The following is a 19,200-nucleotide window of genomic DNA, read 5'->3' as shown; positions in this document are numbered from 1 at the left end:
GCTGAGCTGCCAGCTGCTCCGTTTGAGCTAATATCAACCAATCATCGATGTAATTCAGTACGCAGATGCCCTGGAGTCTCAGTGGAGCCAGAGCTGCATCCACGCACTTCGTGAAAGTGCGGGGTGATAAGGATAGGCCAAATGGAAGAACCCTGTATTGGTAAGCTTCGCCCCTGAAAGCAAACCTGAGGAACTTCCTGTGAGAAGGATGGATGGATACATGGAAGTATGCGTCCTTCAGATCTATCGCCACAAACCAGTCCTCGGACCTGATCTGTGGGACAATCTGTCTGAGTGTAAGCATTTTGAACTTTAGTTTTTGTACAGAACGATTTAGTATTCGTAAATCGATTATGGGACGCAACCCTCCATCCTTCTTTGGAACGATAAAGTAGCGGCTGTAAAACCCTGACAGCTTGCTGGGAGGAGGAACCCTTTCTATAGCCCCTTTTTGCAAAAGTGTCATAACCTCTTGTTCCATAACCAGAGACTGCTCTGGGGTTACCACTGTGGGAAGAACCCCGTTGAACCTGGGCGGTTGAGAACCGAACTGTATTCTGTAACCCTGTTCTATAATGAGCAGCACCCATTTCGAAATATTCGGGAGAAGTTTCCATTCTTCCATAAATTCTACTAAGGGAACCAGTCTCTTGAGACTGGCCTCTGGTGTTTTTTGAGCACTTGGCTCGTTGGTCTGGACCGGCGCACCGGTAGACAAACGAATCAAGTGACCGACCCTCCTCGGAGGATCGGTGGGAACCGCTGCGCCCTGTCGCACACTGGGTGGCAGGGTTGGCAGAACGGCCCCTTGAGGGCACCGAAGAGGCGCTGACACTTGGTGTTTTAATATCAGGACCTCTCCGGAGGGGACTGCCCTCTGAAACCCTGGCCGACTGGCATCAGGATTTATTCGAGGCCTTCCGAGAGATAATAACGGTCCTCAGATCCGTTCTACCTCTGGAAGGCCTTGCCTGCGTTGACCGCCCCGGTCCCCAAGCTTTTTGCGGGGGAGCACGGGTGGCCACGCTGGCTTTTTGTTGCTCTCTACGAGCAGAGGAGCTGGCTACCGGCCAGCAGTCTCGGGGGGATTAATGCGGCGGGGAAGGAATCTCTGGAAGGCCGCTGACTGTTTACTTGTCTCCTGGAACCTGTCGACGACTGATGACATAGCATCGCCGAACAGGCCCACAGGAGACAGCGGCGCATCCAAGAGGACATTTTTATCTTTGTCCTTGATGTCAGATAGATTCAGCCACAGATGCCTCTCCGTGGCCACCAGGGCTGCCATAGAGCGGCCGATTGACTTGGCCGTCTCCTTGGTGGCCCGGAGAGCAAGATCTGTGGCTTTACGGATTTCCTGAACCGTTTCAAATGTAGCTTCCCCGCTCTCGTCAATTTCCCCCAGCAGGTCAGCTTGGTAGGTTTGTAATATTGACATAGTATGTAAACAAGCCGCCGCCAGACCTGCCGCCGAATAAGCCTTGCCCACCAAGCCCGATGTTGTTCTTAGGGGCTTAGTGGGCAGTGTCGGGGTCTTGAGGGACGATGCTGACTCAGGCGAGAGATAGCTCGCAAGCGTCTCTTCTACCGGAGGCATCGCCCCATAGCCGTAGTGTTTCAGCCCCATAATATTACTATATGTGGATGTTTGGGGGCTGAAAACACGATATTGGACTGGGCGATTCCACGACCTCGACACCTCGGTGTGGAGATCGTGAAAAAACGGCAGACCCCGACGCTGTGGTAGTGACCTAGGTTGGAGAAAGCGCTCATCGAGTTTGCTTTTTAGATTTGTGTCGCTTCTCACCGCGGGCCAGTCGATCTTGAGCTTATCGACGGCCCGCGTCACTACCTCCAGCAGCTCCTCATATGCTGGTGATGAGGATGGCGGTCCCTCATCACCAGGGTCGATGCTTACTACATCAACCTCCTCATAGGAAGATATATTAAGCGCCGGTGCCTCTCTCCGGGGGGAAGAAACCGCAGAGCGTGCTTCCACCGCCGGAGAAGAGACACTGGGTCTGGCAGGTAAGGGAAGAGATGAGGCAGAGCCCGTCTCAACCCCCTCCACCAGATCCATCTGTGAACCCCACGAACGCAGCCTTCGCTGTGCCTCAGCAACAGCGGGACCAGACCCGTGGGGAACACGGGACGCAGCACTCTCCTCGAAGAGTGCTCGCCGTGATCTCAGGACTCTCAGTGTGAGCCGTTCACAGTGGACACAGACAGCTCCCTCGAGAGCTGCCTGTGCGTGTTCGGCTCCCAAGCAGATAACGCACATCTCGTGTGTGTCCCCACCCGAGATGAATCTAGTGCAGGGATGCACACACTTCCTAAAAATCTGCTTGTCCTGAGCTGTGTCTTTTTGTTTCTCCGCCATTGTTGTTTTCTACACTGAAATATATATATATGTATATAGTGATGTGCTTTTAACTGAATCTTGTCCTCAGACGAAGATATCAGCAACGTGGTAGACAAACAACAGCAAATAAGACACACAAGATACAGATAGCGCTTACTGAAGACAACAGAAGCTAGCGTTCTTTGTTCTGGGTGTGCTTTATAGCTTCCTGGTCCGTGACGTCACCCGCCTCTGACGTCCCATCTCATCATTGTTTGGATACAGAGGTGCTTCACGACGCAATGCGCAGAGGGTTCCCATCACGTCGTTTCGACGTAGCGTCGATAGTTCCCATGAAAGGGAAACACACCTATACTATCCTACTCCGCCCCCAAAATGTAGCCAAACAAAATTTTCCAAATGTATCGCGATTCTCTCTTGAATCGATTCTGAGCTTAGTTTTTAACAGCAGATGGCACTGCATGCTTTAGAAACAGCTTGCTTCTAAGTTCGTCCACACACCACTTGAATCTTCTATAAAATAATCATTCATAAAGTTTGAAAAGGTTGAAGCGAATTACAAGGGTGTTTGCAGTGGGCCGTTTACAATAATCTCGCAGGTGCAAGTACATTATCAGACTCAGCTGAATGCACAAGCGCTCTTCTTCGTGAGCATTTGAGTGTGCGGTTAAAAACTAGCCTAAAGCGCCATTTGCTGTTAAAAACTAAGCTTTAAAGATTTAAAGGTGCCCTAGAATTAAAAATTGAATTTACCTTGGCATAGTTGAATAACAAGAGTTCAGTACATGGAAATGACATACACTGAGTTTCAAACTCCATTGTTTCCTCCTTCTTATATAAATCTCATTTGTTTAAAAGACCTCAGAAGAACAGGGGAATCTCAACATAACACCGACTGTTACGTAACAGTCGGGGTGTACGCCCCCAATATTTGCATATGCCAGCTCATGTTCAAGCCATTAGACAAGGGCAGAACGTCTGGATGTGCACAGCTGAATCATCAGACTAGGTAAGCAAGCATGAACAATAACGAAAAATGGCAGATGGAGCGATAATAACTGACATGATCCATGATAACATGATATTTTTAGTGATATTTGTAAATTTTGTCTTTCTAAATGTTTCGTTAGCATGTTGCTAATGTACTGTTAAATGTGGTTAAAGTTTTTTGTCAAAACCATGCCGATATGTTTACATGCCAAATCTAGGTGTATCAAACATATTTTGGTGTAGACATGACCTTATAGCCTGATAAAAGAAAAGCGTTCAAATATGTGATCTTACACGCTGTTGAGATATTAGGCCGAGCATGTAAACGTGCTAGCTGTCTGCATCAATAAGTGGGTGATATTTCTATCTACAAAGCTAGACAAAAGAGATGAATGTGATTCTCCAACAGTGGTGGAAGGTGAGATTAATCAGGGTTCAAACAAAGGAAAAGCCATCTGGTGTCATAAATTATCTGTGTCGCTGTGAACAGAGAACAGGACGTCCTGCAGCAGTTCAAATACACTGTCGCATTTAACGTGACAAACGACTCCAGTAAATTGCCTAAGCTTTTCATTCAACTCTAATGACATCTCTGACTTCACAGAATACGACAACTGCACAGCTGAGATACAAAAGTGATGTAATACTGACCATTTTATGACGCATATAGGTTGATGCGGTGAATTCTAGACAAAGTGAAAAAGTACAGTCCTGTTGTAAATAAAGATTATTGTATGTCTAAAAAGAAAATACTATTCCAGCTTTTCTTCTTCAAAAATTTCACTTTTAATTTAATGTATCACTTGACGTTTCTTTCTTTGTAATTGTTTGTGAAATTTACTAGCAGTATGCGAGTGAAAATTCTCTCTGTACCATTTTTTTTTTTTTTTCAGTGTAGTGTTTATATGTATTTTGAAAGGCTGGACCCACAATCGACATGATATATTTGAACTAGCAGTCTATCAATTATACTGTAAATTTTTCAATGATAAAAGTCTTAAATGGATAGTTCACCTATAGAAATGAAAATTCTGTCACCACTTCCTCACCTTCATGTTGTTACAAACTCGTATGACTTTCTTTCATCTGCATAAAACAAAATAAAATATTTGAAGAATCTTTCAGTTAAATTACTTTTAAGCCACTTTTATGTCCTTGTTGGAGATTTTTGATCCCACTGACTATTACTGTACAGACAAAAACAGCTGAAAGATTTTTCAAATATCTTCTTTAGTGTTCCAGAGAAGAAAGAAAATTTGAACAACATGACGCTGAGTAAATGATGAAAGAATTTTCATTTTTGAAAATCTCGAATATAGTAACATTCTACATATTTTGGTTGGTAGTAGAGAGAGAGCATGTAAAAACTGGGGCTGTGTGTTTCCAGCTTGCCTTTGGAGACTATAATCACCATCACTCAACACGATCAATCATTCTGACAGCGACTGCCCCCTACGTTACCCGGGGTCACTGCTTGACAACATATGGTTTTGCCCAAGCAAACGATTTGTCAAATCCAATGAATGGCCATCATCTGTAGGGGGATGCTACGAGCAATTCAGCATGACGGCAGCATAGCATGGTCTCCTCACTTCAGGGTGGGTGACAATCGTCTCTGTTTCCTGGCACTCCCACATGATTGGGTACTTTATTTTGTCATCGAGCAAACGCCCAGTGACAATTTACTGCATGACTAGGGAGAATGGATTGGCAGCATTATACACAAATGGATTGTGTGCCCTCAAATGCATCTCTCTGCATGGAAGTCTCCTTTCTGTCGATGACAGTATGAGTTACTTTGCACCAACAAAGTAATTTCAGCTTGAAGAATACATTTGCTAAGTGCTCTTCAAGGAAAGCATTGATTTCAATAAATATTCCAATAAATATCACCTTGTACAAATGTACTTTTACACATGTGTGTTACATAAATATGGTGATCAATAAGCCTCACACTAACCAAATGGTAATAAAAATACCATGGTATCACCATTGAACCCTGGACATGTACCATGGTAATAGCATGGAATTATTTGAAGTATCTTAGAGAACCATGTAAATATCATAGATATGAATATGGCAATCAATTGGCCTAAAATGACAAGCTAATTGACACTAAAAGAAAGAGAAGAAATAAAACATGCCATGGATTTACCATGTTTTTTTGTTTGTTTGTTTGTTGTTGTTGTTGTTGTTTGGGGACATTTCACCATGTATTAACATTTTTGGTAATTTACCATGGCATACTTTAAAGTACCTTAGAATACAATGTAAATAAACTGGTACATAAATATGTTAATCAATTGATCTAATGGGTCAAATACTCCATCATTTCTTGTCATAGAGACATAAGTAATATATCAATTGAAACTATAGAATGTCTTCTTTTATTTGTGTACACTCAGAGTAAAAACACAATGTTGTGCTTTTTGTAAAATAAAGAAAACTAAAATGATGCATGATCTCTCGTCTCCCTCTGAATGAAGTCCAATCTGATAGTTCTCAGAAAATGAACTGTAACTTATGAATACTAATGACAAAAAAATGACACTTATGTCTAAAGAAACATTGAAATGTCAGGTTTTAAATCGTGCAAGTCAAATCGAAAACAAACATTCTGTGTTTATGTAATCTGTATGAAAAGAGAGCCATGTCAGAAGTCCGAGATTCAGCTCATTATCCGCTAATGCGGCCACGCCCACAGAGCCAGCGCTATTCAGACACAAATTCAGAGGCAATACTTGTATGCATTGTCTCAATCGTGTATTTATTGTCTTGAAAAGTGTTTATTTGGATGTTAAAGACATGGTTAGCGATCTCTAGAAGACATGCCGTTAGTTCCTAGTTCCTTTTCTTCTTTATATGAATTTGTGGCCTAAAGGTGTACAGAGAGCGCCCTCTGGCTTCAAGTTTGAATTGAAAACAGTATCCAGCACTCATAGTGATGACAATAAATATTACCTCTCATTATAGAAAATTTACATAAATATATAAGAATCCATCAATATTTCTCCAAATGTGCATGCTTTTAAACTAAAAGCCTATATGAAATGCCATAGATGTAACATAATTGTTCAGACACTTTGCATCGCAGAAATACATTATATTTTAAAGAATATAATAGAACACCATTATTTTAAATTGTAAAAATATTTCACAGTATTGCTGTTTATGATGAGCTGAGACATTATTACAGAGGGTTTTTTTCACAGCCTACCTGACTGAAAGGCCTCATTAATATGCAAGTCATTTCAGGTCATTATTATGTGATTCTTTTGTCTTCTCAGGTGTAAATGGCCCATTATTCATGCAGATTCACGCCTCCACGCATACTGTGTTTCTTGACAAAAAAGTGTCTTACAAAAACTAAATCAATATATTGTTTTATATGAAGGAGTAGGCAGCATATTTTTTACATAATTCTGAAACAAAAACTCTGGTCTACAACCTCCAATACCCAGAAGTCTTGTGAACACAGATTTAATATACTTTTTTTTGGCCTTATTTCAGTGACTTAAGTTTTTTGTTTTCAATAACCACGCATAAACATTATTCCTTCAAAAATACAAACATGTACATACATGTTCCTCACATATTATTCTAGCCTAGTTTGTGCTGAATACAGTGTAATGACACTTTTGTCATTTATATGTTTATGAACAACTGAAAAAAAGCACAAATGTCAGGGCATGTCAAAACTTCTCCAAGTCCCAAATCAGCCTCAGACTCCAGAGGGTTAATACTAGTTACAGAATAAACATGAATGAATATCTCTGAAAGTATGTTGAAAGATACAGTACAACTTACTTTTTTTATCAGAATTGTGAGATATAAACACAATTGCAAGATGTTAAGTCAGAATTGCTTGATATAAAGTCAGAATTGCGAGTTATGAATTCAGAATAGTGAGATATAAAGTCAGAATTGTGAATTATGAAGTCAGAATTTTGAGTTATAAAGTCAGAATTGTGAGTTATGAAGTCAGAATTGTGAGTTATGGAGTCAGAATTGTGAAATATAAAGTCAGAATTGCGAGTGATGAAGTCAGAATTGTGAGTTATGGAGTCAGAATTGTGAAATATAAAGTCAGAATTGCGAGTGATGAAGTCAGAATTGGGAGCTATAAAATCAGAATTGCGAGTGATGAAGTCAGAATTGTGAGTTATGGAGTCAGAATTGTGAAATATAAAGTCAGAATTGCGAATTATGAAGTCAGAATTGCGAGTTATAAAGTCAGAATTGTGAGATATAAAGTCAGAATTGTGAATTATGAAGTCAGAATTTCGAGTTGTAAAGTTAAATTTGCGAGTGATGAAGTTAGAATTGCGAGTTATGAAGTCAAAATTGTGAGATATAAAGTCGGAATTGTGGAATATAAAGTCAGAATTGTGAAATATAAAGTCAGAATTGGGAGTTATAAAGTCAGAATTGTGAAATATAAAGTCAGAATTGCGAGTTATGAAGTCAGAATTGTAAGTTATAAAGTTAGAATTGTGAGATATAAAGTCAGAATTGGGAGTTATAAAGTCAGAATTGTGGGATATAAACTTGTAATTGTGTGTTATAATGTTCAATTGTGAAAGGAAAAAAGATTGACGTTTTTTTCTATAAACAAATTTATATCTCGCAACTCTGACTATATATCATGCAATTCTGATTTTATAACTCGCAATTGCAAGTTTAAATCTCACAATTCAGAGAAAAGACATCAGAATTGTGAGATAAAAAGTTGCAATTACCTTTTTTAATTTTTTATTTAGCTTCTGCCATAGACATAGACATAGACATATATCACAGTAACAGCATTATATTATTTAAAGTATCTTGGAATACCATGCAAATATCATGGATATGAATACGGCAATCAATTGGCCTCACACTAACAAAAAGAAAACAAAACATGTCATTGTATTAAATGTATTTTGGTTATGTGCCAATCAACTGGACTCACAAAAGAACAAAACTGCTGTTAAAACTGCAAAAAGATGACATGCAGCTTCATTTAAAATGTGTAGTCTACAGCACAGTGGAAGCTGCACAATTTTAAATATGCCCTCTCTATTTCTGGTCTCATAAAAGATTAACTGTGCATTTAAGGTGTTTCTCTCTCTCTCTCTCTCTCTCTCTCTCTCTCTCTCTCTCTGAATTGCTGCCTCTGGTTTAGCAGTCCTTTTCTCCCTCTATTTTTATTTCTTGTTCTCATTTTCTCCCCAGAGATGTTAAATGGTAGACTAAACAAGAGCCGAAGGGCCTAGGCAGTGCAGTGTGGGTGTGCCAGGATGTGAGTGGTCCTTCAAGCGAGCATGTCTGCCACTCACCCAACCCCTCTCCTTCATTCTTATTCTGCTGCTCTCCCAGAGATGCCGAGACTGACGGGGCAGCATTTCAGCTCAATGTCCTCTATTCCTCTCTCTCTCCTACCGTCCCTCATGTCTACTGTCGGCTTGACATCCATTCAGCTATGGGATGTGTGTCTGAACCGAGGATTGTGCAGCTACGTCTGAGGATTAGCTGGGTATCTATTTTGCACTGCGCATTAGAATGTGTGTGTCTTTGTGTGTGCAGACGCTCTCCATTAGGAAGCTTTATTATTTTTCAGGCAGGTTATTAATTGGTTTGCAGCACTGCCTGAATGATCTGCAGTAACGGTACACAAAACTAATGGCTCGGTACGTACCTCGGTTTTGAAGTCATGGTTCAGTACAGCAGGGGGGAGAAAGCTAAACATAAAGTTGCTTCTTTTTTATTAAACAGTGGTTTACTGAACAAATTGTGTCTTTAAATGAATTCAATTAATTCAATTGCTGTAAACTATATATGGAGCCCTTACTTGCACATTACTATAATATTAAAGGTTCAGAGCCCAAACTATTAGCCTAAATTCAGTTTCTATTTATTTTTTAGATATAATAATCAACACTCAAATAACATTGTATGCAAACATGTAAACTGCACATAAGGCAGTTTTTGCATTAACTAAATCTAATTATAAAATTATGTTTTTACTCCAATTCGTTGTTGAAATATAGTCATTTACACAGTGGCTGTCATTTTCATGACATATTTATTTAAACATACATTAAATAATCAAGACATCACTAACAGGTTAAGCAAAATATAACGAATAAATAGGCTACTATAGTACATATATTTAGAGAAAGAGTTCATTTCTCTGGTGAACTAACAAGCCAACAATGCCTGAGGTAAATGTAATGCTACGTGACATTGCTTACAAGCTGTTTTATCGATGTCTTTCCTCTGTTGAAACGCTGATTGAGCTGATGAGATGATATGATACATTTCAGTAAGTTGTACTGTATCTTTCAACATGCATGCATTTTTTATTTAAATTTTTTGTTTAAACAGAATTTAAAAGATGACACTTTGTTTCTTATCGAAAGTAACAAAACACGCAGCTTAAAGCTGGAATACACTACACGATTTTTAAAATCTGAACAGATTTTTAAAACACTAGGCATCATACATTTTATGACTTTGTAAATGGTTACAGAGAAAAGCTGGGCATCACACACTATCAGACTCTACAATTGTTCGGAACACAAACAGAAACACGCACCTGGTTGCTAGGAGATGCATGACAGACAGGCGAAACAATTGCAGGAGATGAAATGACCCGCAGTAGTGGAATATGCGAGCCAAATGCGATCGGAGGGGTGGTTAGACACAGTCAGTATGGGCAGATTACAAGGTAAATTGTAAACCTTTAACAAAATAAATTGAATTATCAGTCGCTGTGTACATTTAATGTAATATAATCAATATTTGCAGCTTTTGACATTTTAATCCATTTACATAAAGCGTGAATGTATTATGGATAGTGACGAATATTAACATATTTAATAATGAATGAATCCGGATTTACTGCAGAATGTGTTGCTAACTCTCTCAAGACAAAGCTAACAGTACAGTACTTACTGAAGCAATTTTTCCATCATGGTGGAATTCTTCAGTGATTATTCTTCTGTATATGAGAGAATTTCCATATTTTTCAACCTGGGAGCGACGTGAGCTGACGAAACTGCCGCGTGGTTTGATATCCTCCGACTGGATGGAATTAAAATTTGAAGCTAAAAAATTGGAGTCTATGAACATGATACACTAAAAGTTGTGTAGTGTATTCCAGCCTTTATTATGATTATTAGTGGTTAATGGTGGTTAAACCTCAATGCTGTATTCCTTGTGTACACAAAAGACTTGTACCGAAAATTTGTGTGATGAATACGTGTACTGTTACACCCCTAATTACTATTTAATCAAATTTCAAGGTAGAAAAAATAGGGCTGGGCTGGGGCAGCAGGAGGCGGAGGGCGTTCGGTCTGCTATGAGAGCACCGTGGTGTGTACCGTGGGTGGTGCATCATGGTTTTTCAGTTTTTTTTTTCGGTTTGAATATTGTTACACCGCTAATCTGTAGGGGTGTATTCCTGGATTGACAAGTTATCTCTTAACGTGTCTGTTACGTCAGTCCTTTAAAAACTTACTGAGCACAATTCATCAGCGAACATTATTCTAAAGAATGAATAGCATAATTTTTTAACCTGATCTGAATGCAAAAACATTTGGTCTCTGAAACCACAATTCTGATTTTGCAATCAATGCCTAGGGGGTTGCTAGTGGGTTGCCTATTGCCCCAAGTAAAAAAAAAAAAAAGTTTGGTTCCCTTTTGCAATGTAATGATATTTTCAGCAGTTTTATCATCTACCATGTTAAAATCAGGAAGTGTTGAATTAAATAGCACTAGTAGCAACTATCACAGCCTATTTATTCAATCAAATCCTAATGGATCAAATAAAGTCAGTCCTACATTATTTCCAACTGAATACTCTTTTTCACTGTGTAATGTAAAACTAACAAATCCAACATAAGTAATGACATTATTTGTCGAACAACAATAAAAATGCATAGTAATGTGTTTAGTGAATATGTGTAACACTTAGTATAGTTGAGAAACCAAAGCCAAACTCCTTTTCCCCACACTTTGTCTGCCAAAACTCCCACCCAAATACACTAGGAACAAACAGAAATCACAAGACCTACTCCATGCTTAATTAAGTTGTCTTAATACCACATTTATTTTAACATGATATGTTAATATGTTCCACTTGGCTGCATACGACACCAAGAGACCACAACTCTCTTTTGTTTTGAACATTTAATGAGGGGGAACATTCCTTCTTTACTTGCAGGTGGAGTGACAGCAGGGAATATTATAAAAATCCAACTGGGAGGCTACGCAGCCGAGATCACCCTGCAGTTAGCTTTCTGTACTCTGAATTACTCGTTCTGAACAACAACCTCAGGAAGAGTTTCCTACAACAAGCTCATACAAGGAAGCTCCGGGATGTTTCCTTCAGTACCTCAAAAAATAACGAGCGCCGTTGAAGGAGGATCTCAGACAAAAACGTCTTGATTGTGTCTGTGGAAACATTCTGTATATTTCAAAGTTATAGTTTTCATAGTGGATTGCGATTCCAAGACTGCTGACAGCTTCATTTAGTGTTATTTATGAAGGAAGTCAGTCTTTATATCAGTGTTTGCTGTCTTCTTCATCTGCCTCTCCAACGACCTTCACTGCTAAGATAAAACGTCCTTTCAGACTCTCCAGCTCTGCATTAAGTTCACACTGCCAACAACTCTCTATCACCCAACAGCCTCTTGAACTACTTCCAGGATTCATTCCAAACAGTTGAAGCAAAGAGTTTTGAAACAAAGACTGCCTTTTTTACAGCATTAATGACACTTGAAAGAATAGATCTTTAGAACATTAACCATGTTCTGGTAGTACTGAGAGAAAATTCTGAATATGCCAACCCTGGATACAGCCCTGCTAGAAAAAATTACTTAGACCAGCGTGAATTTCCATGCTGTTCTGGGTGGGTTTTGTGCTAGTTTCGCAGGTTCATCAGTGTGGTCTTAGGCCATGTGTCCACCAAAGAGTTTTTTCCAAGGCTAGAGTATTTTTCTAATTGTTTTCAATGGGAGCGCCACATTTTTACAATGCCAGGAGCGTAACGAGGGCGCTGAGCGCTTGCCGGTCGCATCAAGTTGAAGAATGTTCAACTTTGGGTAAAACACAGCACTCATCACTGTCATTTTGTACCCAGCCATCCAATCACAGTGGAGGAAGGGCGGGACAAATACAACACAGACCAACCACCACATTTTGCTTGTGCAATGCCAACAGATGACAACAAACAGCATAATAACGAAACAAAATAATTTAAAACAAGAGCTGGAGCAAATACTTTACATTGTACCAAGATTTTGTTAACACTTTATTTTAGGGTCTTTTAACTAGTTGCTTATTTGCATGCATACTACTAGAATATTGGCTATTTATTAGTACTTATCAAGACATATATTAATGCCTTATTCTGTATGACCTTGCTCTACATTCTTAATCCTACCCAATGCTTAAACTTATTAACTATTAATGAGCAGTAAACTAGGAGTTTATTGAGGGAAAAAGCATAGTTAATAGTTTATATGTGTTCGATATATTAAAGTGTTACCGACATTTTTATATAGAACCAGTGCAAAAACAAACTATCTGTGAAATGAGATACTAGTAACACTTCTGTAGATATTCCATATCATAGCAAGCATTGTGCTGCCGAAGCGCTCTCAACTGCTCACAGCTAGGCATTTTCAGCAGAGCACCTAGCATTTTCAGCTGGCTAAAATCGCTTTGGTGGACATGTAGCCTTATTAGTGAATCTGCTTTTCAAATGAATCCAATGCTGGAGACCAGCATCCATAACATTTGCTGACTAGCCATGGTGTTTTTTTAATAATAAGTGGAAGAAAAAAGAATAAAGCCAATTTTAAAAAAAGAACTGACACAGCATATAATTTATGACAAAGGAAGTTCAGCTATACCTTCAGCCTTTCAGAAACTCCATCAGTCACACTGATGGTGAACTCCTCCACCTTCGGAACCTTCAGCTTGGCCTTGTTCTTCTGTTCCGTCTGATACTCAGTTCGTGTCTTCACCACCACCTGCGAATAGAAGCACAGTAAACTCCATTAAGATCAAAGTTTGATAACTGTACCATAAAGCCAGTACCTTCCAATCAATAATGTCCATAATCATGTTAGGCTTTCCTCATGATAAAACTCCATGCTGGTTCTTAAATTGGTCAAAATCACTGATCTCACAGACACTCTGAGATAACAAGGACTTCCAGTAATGCTGTCACAATTGGCCTTTCCAAAATCAAAGCTTACTGCCACAAAAGCACTCAATCATGACAAATCAGACTGGGTAGATCACATTGCATCCCAGATGATGAAAAAAACCTGCTTAAAATCCATTCAGACCATTCAAACTAAAACACTTTAATAAAAATCCAATTTTAATCAGATTTCAAACCAAATATGGATTGGGTTCATAAAAACAGGATTTCAAGTGTTCAAATTTCAAACGTATTTCAAACATGGATAAGCCAAAATATCATATTTTTTAAAGGATTAGTTCACTTCAGAATTGAAATTTCCTGATAATTTACTCACCCCCATGTCTTTCCAAGATGTTTATGACTTTCGATCTTCAGTCGAAAAGAAATTAAGGTTTTTGATGAAAACATTCCAGGATTTTTCTCCATATAGTGGACTTCAATGGGGTTCAATGGGTTGAAGGTCCAAATGTCAGTTTCAGTGCAGCTTCAAAGGGCTCTACACGATACCAGCCGAGGAATAAGGGTCTTATTTAGCGAAACGATCGGCCATTTTCTAAAAAATGTTTAAAAAATGTATATACTTTTAAACCACAGATGCTCATCTTGCACTGCTCTGCGATTAGCGCAACACATTATGTAATCATGGAAAGGTCACACACGACGTAGGCGGAAGTACCGTGGTAGAGTTAAAAACTCCATCTAATTTTTTCCTCCAACTTCAAAATCGTCCGACATCGTTGTTTTACATTTTTTTTGTAAAGCCGTTTGACTTAGTCTTTGCACATTCGCTTTGTAAACACTTGCTCGGTACTTCCGCCTACGTCACGAATGACCTTTCCAACGTGATTAGGTAATGCATGGTGGATCGCAGCGAGCATTTGTGGTTAAAAAGTATATAATTTTTTTTTTTTTTTTTTTTTTTTTTATAAAATGGCCCTTACTCCTTGGCAGGGATCATGCAGAGCCCTTTGAAGCCACACTGAAACTGTAATTTGGACCTTCAACCCGTTGTACCCCAGTGAACTCCACTATATGGAGAAAAATCCTGGAATGTTTTCCTCAAAAACCTTAACATCTTTTCAATTGAATAAAGAAAGACATGAACATCTTGGATGACATGGGGGTGAGTAAATTATCAGGACATTTTAATTCTGAAGTGAACTAATCCTTTAATTGCAGTTCAGTAAATTCTTCATCCTGTCATAGTCCAACTAATGAACTGGGAGGGAGCAAATTTTCCCCAACCATGGCTGATGTGTGGTGACAGATGGAGGAATAACACGTCTCAGTGTTGACCTCCGTTGCTGCCACCTTACTTTCTAAAAACCCAGAAGTTGATGAAGTCTAATGTCCTGTAGACCACTGGATGAAGCTCAACCACTTGTCATGAACTCTGCAATTACTGCTTATCTGTCTCCTTCTCAAACCTTCTGACATTTCATTTTCCCCCTGAATAACCATCTTGTCTGCTTCCATTTCTCTCTCCTTCTCCTGATCTATGTGAGGCATTCTGTTATCGCTAGGATTGTTATTCGGTTTTTGCACTCCCCCAGAATGCAACCTCTGCCTCCAGGCAAGGTTGCACATTGTCTTTTTTGCTGCTGATTCAAGCATCGATAGTGTCAATACCAAGGACTACTGCGGATCGTAATGGATTGATCCTCTCCAATATGAGCGCTGTACTGGTATGCTGATATGACAACCTACCTGATTGAAAAATGCTTTGAATAATGATGAGATGCTGATGAAATGCAGCTTGTGATTTTTCCATGCAATTAGCAGATGATGAATTTGGTTGTCTGATGATAATGGAATCAATGGAAACAAGACATCCTGATCAAATGTTTCCATATGTAAGTCCCCTTAGGAAACCATTTTAAAAGCTGAAAAAAATGAAACAAGCATCTGCAGTGGCCCACAACTAAATGCATGAATGGTTTACATTATTCTTGCAATATTCTAACTTAAATCGGAAAATTAAATCCATATTTTTTTTGTTTTTCAGTTATGGTGTTCAATAACTTGGCTCATATAAAATAAATAATGCTAAGACAGCTTTCAAATAATTTGCAGCCATTACTGCCTGATTGCTATCTGCAGACCTCTAGAGAAAGATAATGATTTCCCGCAGGGCTGATCCTTGTCCTGCTTAAAGACTGTAATGTCAGCATGAAAAATTAATGGTTTTTACATTGAACAAGTTTACATGACAGAAGTTCAAGTGCATGAATTACAGCAACTTCAGATGCTAAATTCTTAACTTACAATGATTATAATTTGCTTTTAACCATCTGAACAAATTATTCTATGCTTTTTAAACTTTTTTTTTTTTTAGCAATCGAGCAACCTTACAATCTCAGAGGTATTATATTAAGTACCGTATTGACTCCAGCATTATTAATTTAAACACACACAGACACACACACATATAATTAATATATATATATTTATGTGTGTGTGTATATGAACTCTTGAACTACTGACATTATACAAGAAAACTATGGTTAGTGATCTTCTTTTCGAAGTATAATTGGGTGTATTTGACAAAAATAACTTGTATAAGACACATTTAGTCATCTTTCCGACTGAGACTAAGGGCCATTATTTTGTTACATTACCCTTCTCATTCCTCTTATTTATTGGAAAATTACATAATTTGTTACATTACATATGAACTATATTGAAGTATGATGTCATGTAAGCAGGAGATCATTTTCCTGCAAGGAGCACACGTCTTTAGATTTGAACATTAAAGGATTAGTTCACTTTCAAATGAAAATTTCCTGATAATTTACTCACCCCCATGTCATCCAAGATGTCCATGTCCTTCTTTCTTCAGTCAAAAAGAAATGAAGGTTTTTGATGAAAACATTCCAGGATTTTTCTCCATATAGTGGACTTCAATGCAGCCCAAATGGTTGAATGTCAAAATTACAGTTTCAGTGCAGCTTCAAAGCGTTCTACATGATCCCAGACGAGAAACCTTCGCTCGTTTTCTAAAATAAAGTTAAAAATTATAAACATTTTAACCATAAATGCTCATCTTGAACTAGCTCTCTTCTTCTTCTTCTCTATTAGAATTACGGCAGTGTAGACGCTGCAAAGTGTATTACTGCCCTCCACAGGTCAAAGTTTGAACTAACTGTTATATACTTGCACTAGCATATTGAATATGACAATTTAGTTCAAACTTTGACCTGTGGAGAGCAGAAATACACTTAGCAGTGTCTACACTGCTGGAATTCAAATTGAGAAGAAGAGAGCTAGTTCAAGATTTAAAAAAAAAAAAAAATAGAAAATGAGGATGGTTTCTCTAGATAAGACCCTTATTTCTCATCTGGGATAGTGTAGAACGCTTTGAAGCTGCAATGAAACTGTAATTTTAACCTTCAACCGTTTGGTGCCCATTGAAGTCCACTATATGGAGAATAATCCTGGAATGTTTTCATCAAAAACCTTAATTTCTTTTTGACTGAAGAAAGAAAGACAAGAACATCTTGGATGACATGGGGGTGAGTAAATTATCAGGAAAATTTAATTTGAAAGTGAACTAATCCTTTAAAGGATTAATTCACTTTAAAATGAAAATTACCCTAAGCTTTACTCATCCTAGCTGGTTTAACAAATTATGAAGTAAAATATCTAGCTTCCGCCAGACCGCCTTCCATATTCAACTAATGAAGAAAGTGTCATGCCTCTCGCAGTTCAAAACACTTACACTACATCCTACGCCTTCTATATTCAATTTACGCTTTTTTTTTGGATTTAGTTTGGATGTGTCAGGATTAAAGTGTCCCTATTATGACATTTGAAAGGTTACTATTTTTGTTTTGGAAGTCCCATACAACAGGTTTAAAAGCATGCAAGGTCAAAAAACACTTTAACTGTCTTATAATATGCATTTATTTTTACCTTATTTGCTCAACGACTCCCAAACGATTCGCTCAATGATTCATTTTGCCGAACCCCTTGTTTGGACCGCTAATCTGCAGTGATTGGTCAGATGACTTCTGCTGGTTGACACGGAGTACAGTATAAAGAGCTTATAATAATAATGGTGCTCCGCTTTGTTCTAAAAATGAAGACTCAGAGAGTAATTAAGTTGTTTTGTGTTTATGTTTGTGAACTTAGCCCACAGCTTGGCGGCAAACACCCAAACAGTCATGGTATTTGCGTTAGCTCAACGCAGAAACGTATTGATAAATCACTGCAGTTGTACACCAACGTATTGCTCTATTTTTGATCATAACTCCAAGTAATAACAACGAAAAAACATTTGACACATTTCTAGACAATTGCGAGCGAACACATATTGATGTTAGCTGGTGAGCTGTTTTTTTTACTTAGAGGACATATAGACCTTATGTAGCCCCGCCCCTTTTCAGCGCTGCGCTCGTTGTCTTTTGTCTTCCGGTTTGTATTTCCACAGCGATCCTACATATTTATGAATGAACTGCTCATTTTAAAATCTTCCCGGTCTACTGACATTTGTCATGATAACTTTTATTAACTCTACAACAAGTAAATCCACTTCACCAGGTAAATATTCTTTGAGAGCGATGCAATAGAAATGTACAGAGCTACCGCAAAACCGGAAGTTCAAAGACAATATTATAAAGATGGCGGCGCGCTTGTTTCTCTGGCGCATAAGGTCTTATAGACTTGTGCTGTTTCAGTTGGATTGCACATCAGAACAGGTGAGTCTTTTTGTTTGGGGGCAGTTTTATATCTTGGCTCCTTAGAAACTTAACTAATTTAAATTATTTTCTCTGTGAGAATTATAATTACATTCTTTACTACAAAACAGTCAGTTTGTCAAACATGGCAACAATTATTAATCGTACTTACAGGTTGCAATTTGGAGGAGGAAAGAGCTGGTCCAAATAAACTGGGTACTGACCCATTCTTCAATAAAAAACGGCCTGCGAAATCCCTCGTTGAACACATTTAGGTTGAAGAAGCAGTCGTCGGTAAAATGACATGGTTTGGGTTTCAAGTTTTCCCTGGCTATGCACACAATAAGTGGGCGGGCAATATGCTAATGTTTCGTTGTGACATCATAACAAAACGGCTTAAGATACGTTTTACAAACGACTCATTTAATTGATTCAGAGTCGACTCTTACTTTTGAGAGAGAATAACTTAATATACGGTGCACTTTCAGATTTAAAACTATAACAGGATGTTTTCATTCAATTAGAGCTATGTTACACACTACATGAAAGGTAATTTTCAAAAATCCATAATCTTTTCAGCAACCTTTAGAAATATGGTGGTCTAGAGAAAAATAAAACCAATATATATGTAGCTTAAAATGAAGCTGTAAAATAATAGAAATACTATATTTACAAAAAGATTTAATTTTGCATGAATTAATTTTGCAACAAATTGTTGCCTGTTTACTAATGCATAGTCTCTCTGAGAACCACTAGCTTCCACAAGGAGAAGAAGAAAGGCTCACCAGGAGGCTTTAATAAACATGTTAATAATCCAACACATCCTCTTCACCTCTAAGCCGGCATTAAGCAGAGGACGCAGCATCCATATGACAGCTGAGATAAAAGATAAAATGGCTTTTTCTCTATGTCAAACAGGGCAATAAGCCATCCTAAAGGTTGGGGGTGGGAATGGGGGGTGGGGTTGCTGTGCA

The 19,200-nt window shown here is 38.5% G+C and overlaps 1 protein-coding gene across 1 annotated transcript in view; it reads right to left on the bottom strand.

The window, feature by feature from the left end:
• The window catches only part of nsg2 (neuronal vesicle trafficking associated 2), a 57,153-nt gene that overhangs the window by 35,803 nt on the left and 2,150 nt on the right, over positions 1–19,200 (bottom strand). Inside the window, exon 2 of the mRNA XM_067376670.1 lies at positions 13,252–13,371. Coding sequence (XP_067232771.1) covers positions 13,252–13,371 — 120 coding nt within the window. The remainder of the gene's footprint in view (positions 1–13,251; positions 13,372–19,200) is intronic.

This window comes from Chanodichthys erythropterus, chromosome 22, assembly GCF_024489055.1.
Source record: "Chanodichthys erythropterus isolate Z2021 chromosome 22, ASM2448905v1, whole genome shotgun sequence".
Taxonomy (NCBI): Eukaryota; Metazoa; Chordata; class Actinopteri; order Cypriniformes; family Xenocyprididae; genus Chanodichthys; species Chanodichthys erythropterus.
This window is presented reverse-complemented; position numbering and strand designations above follow the sequence as displayed.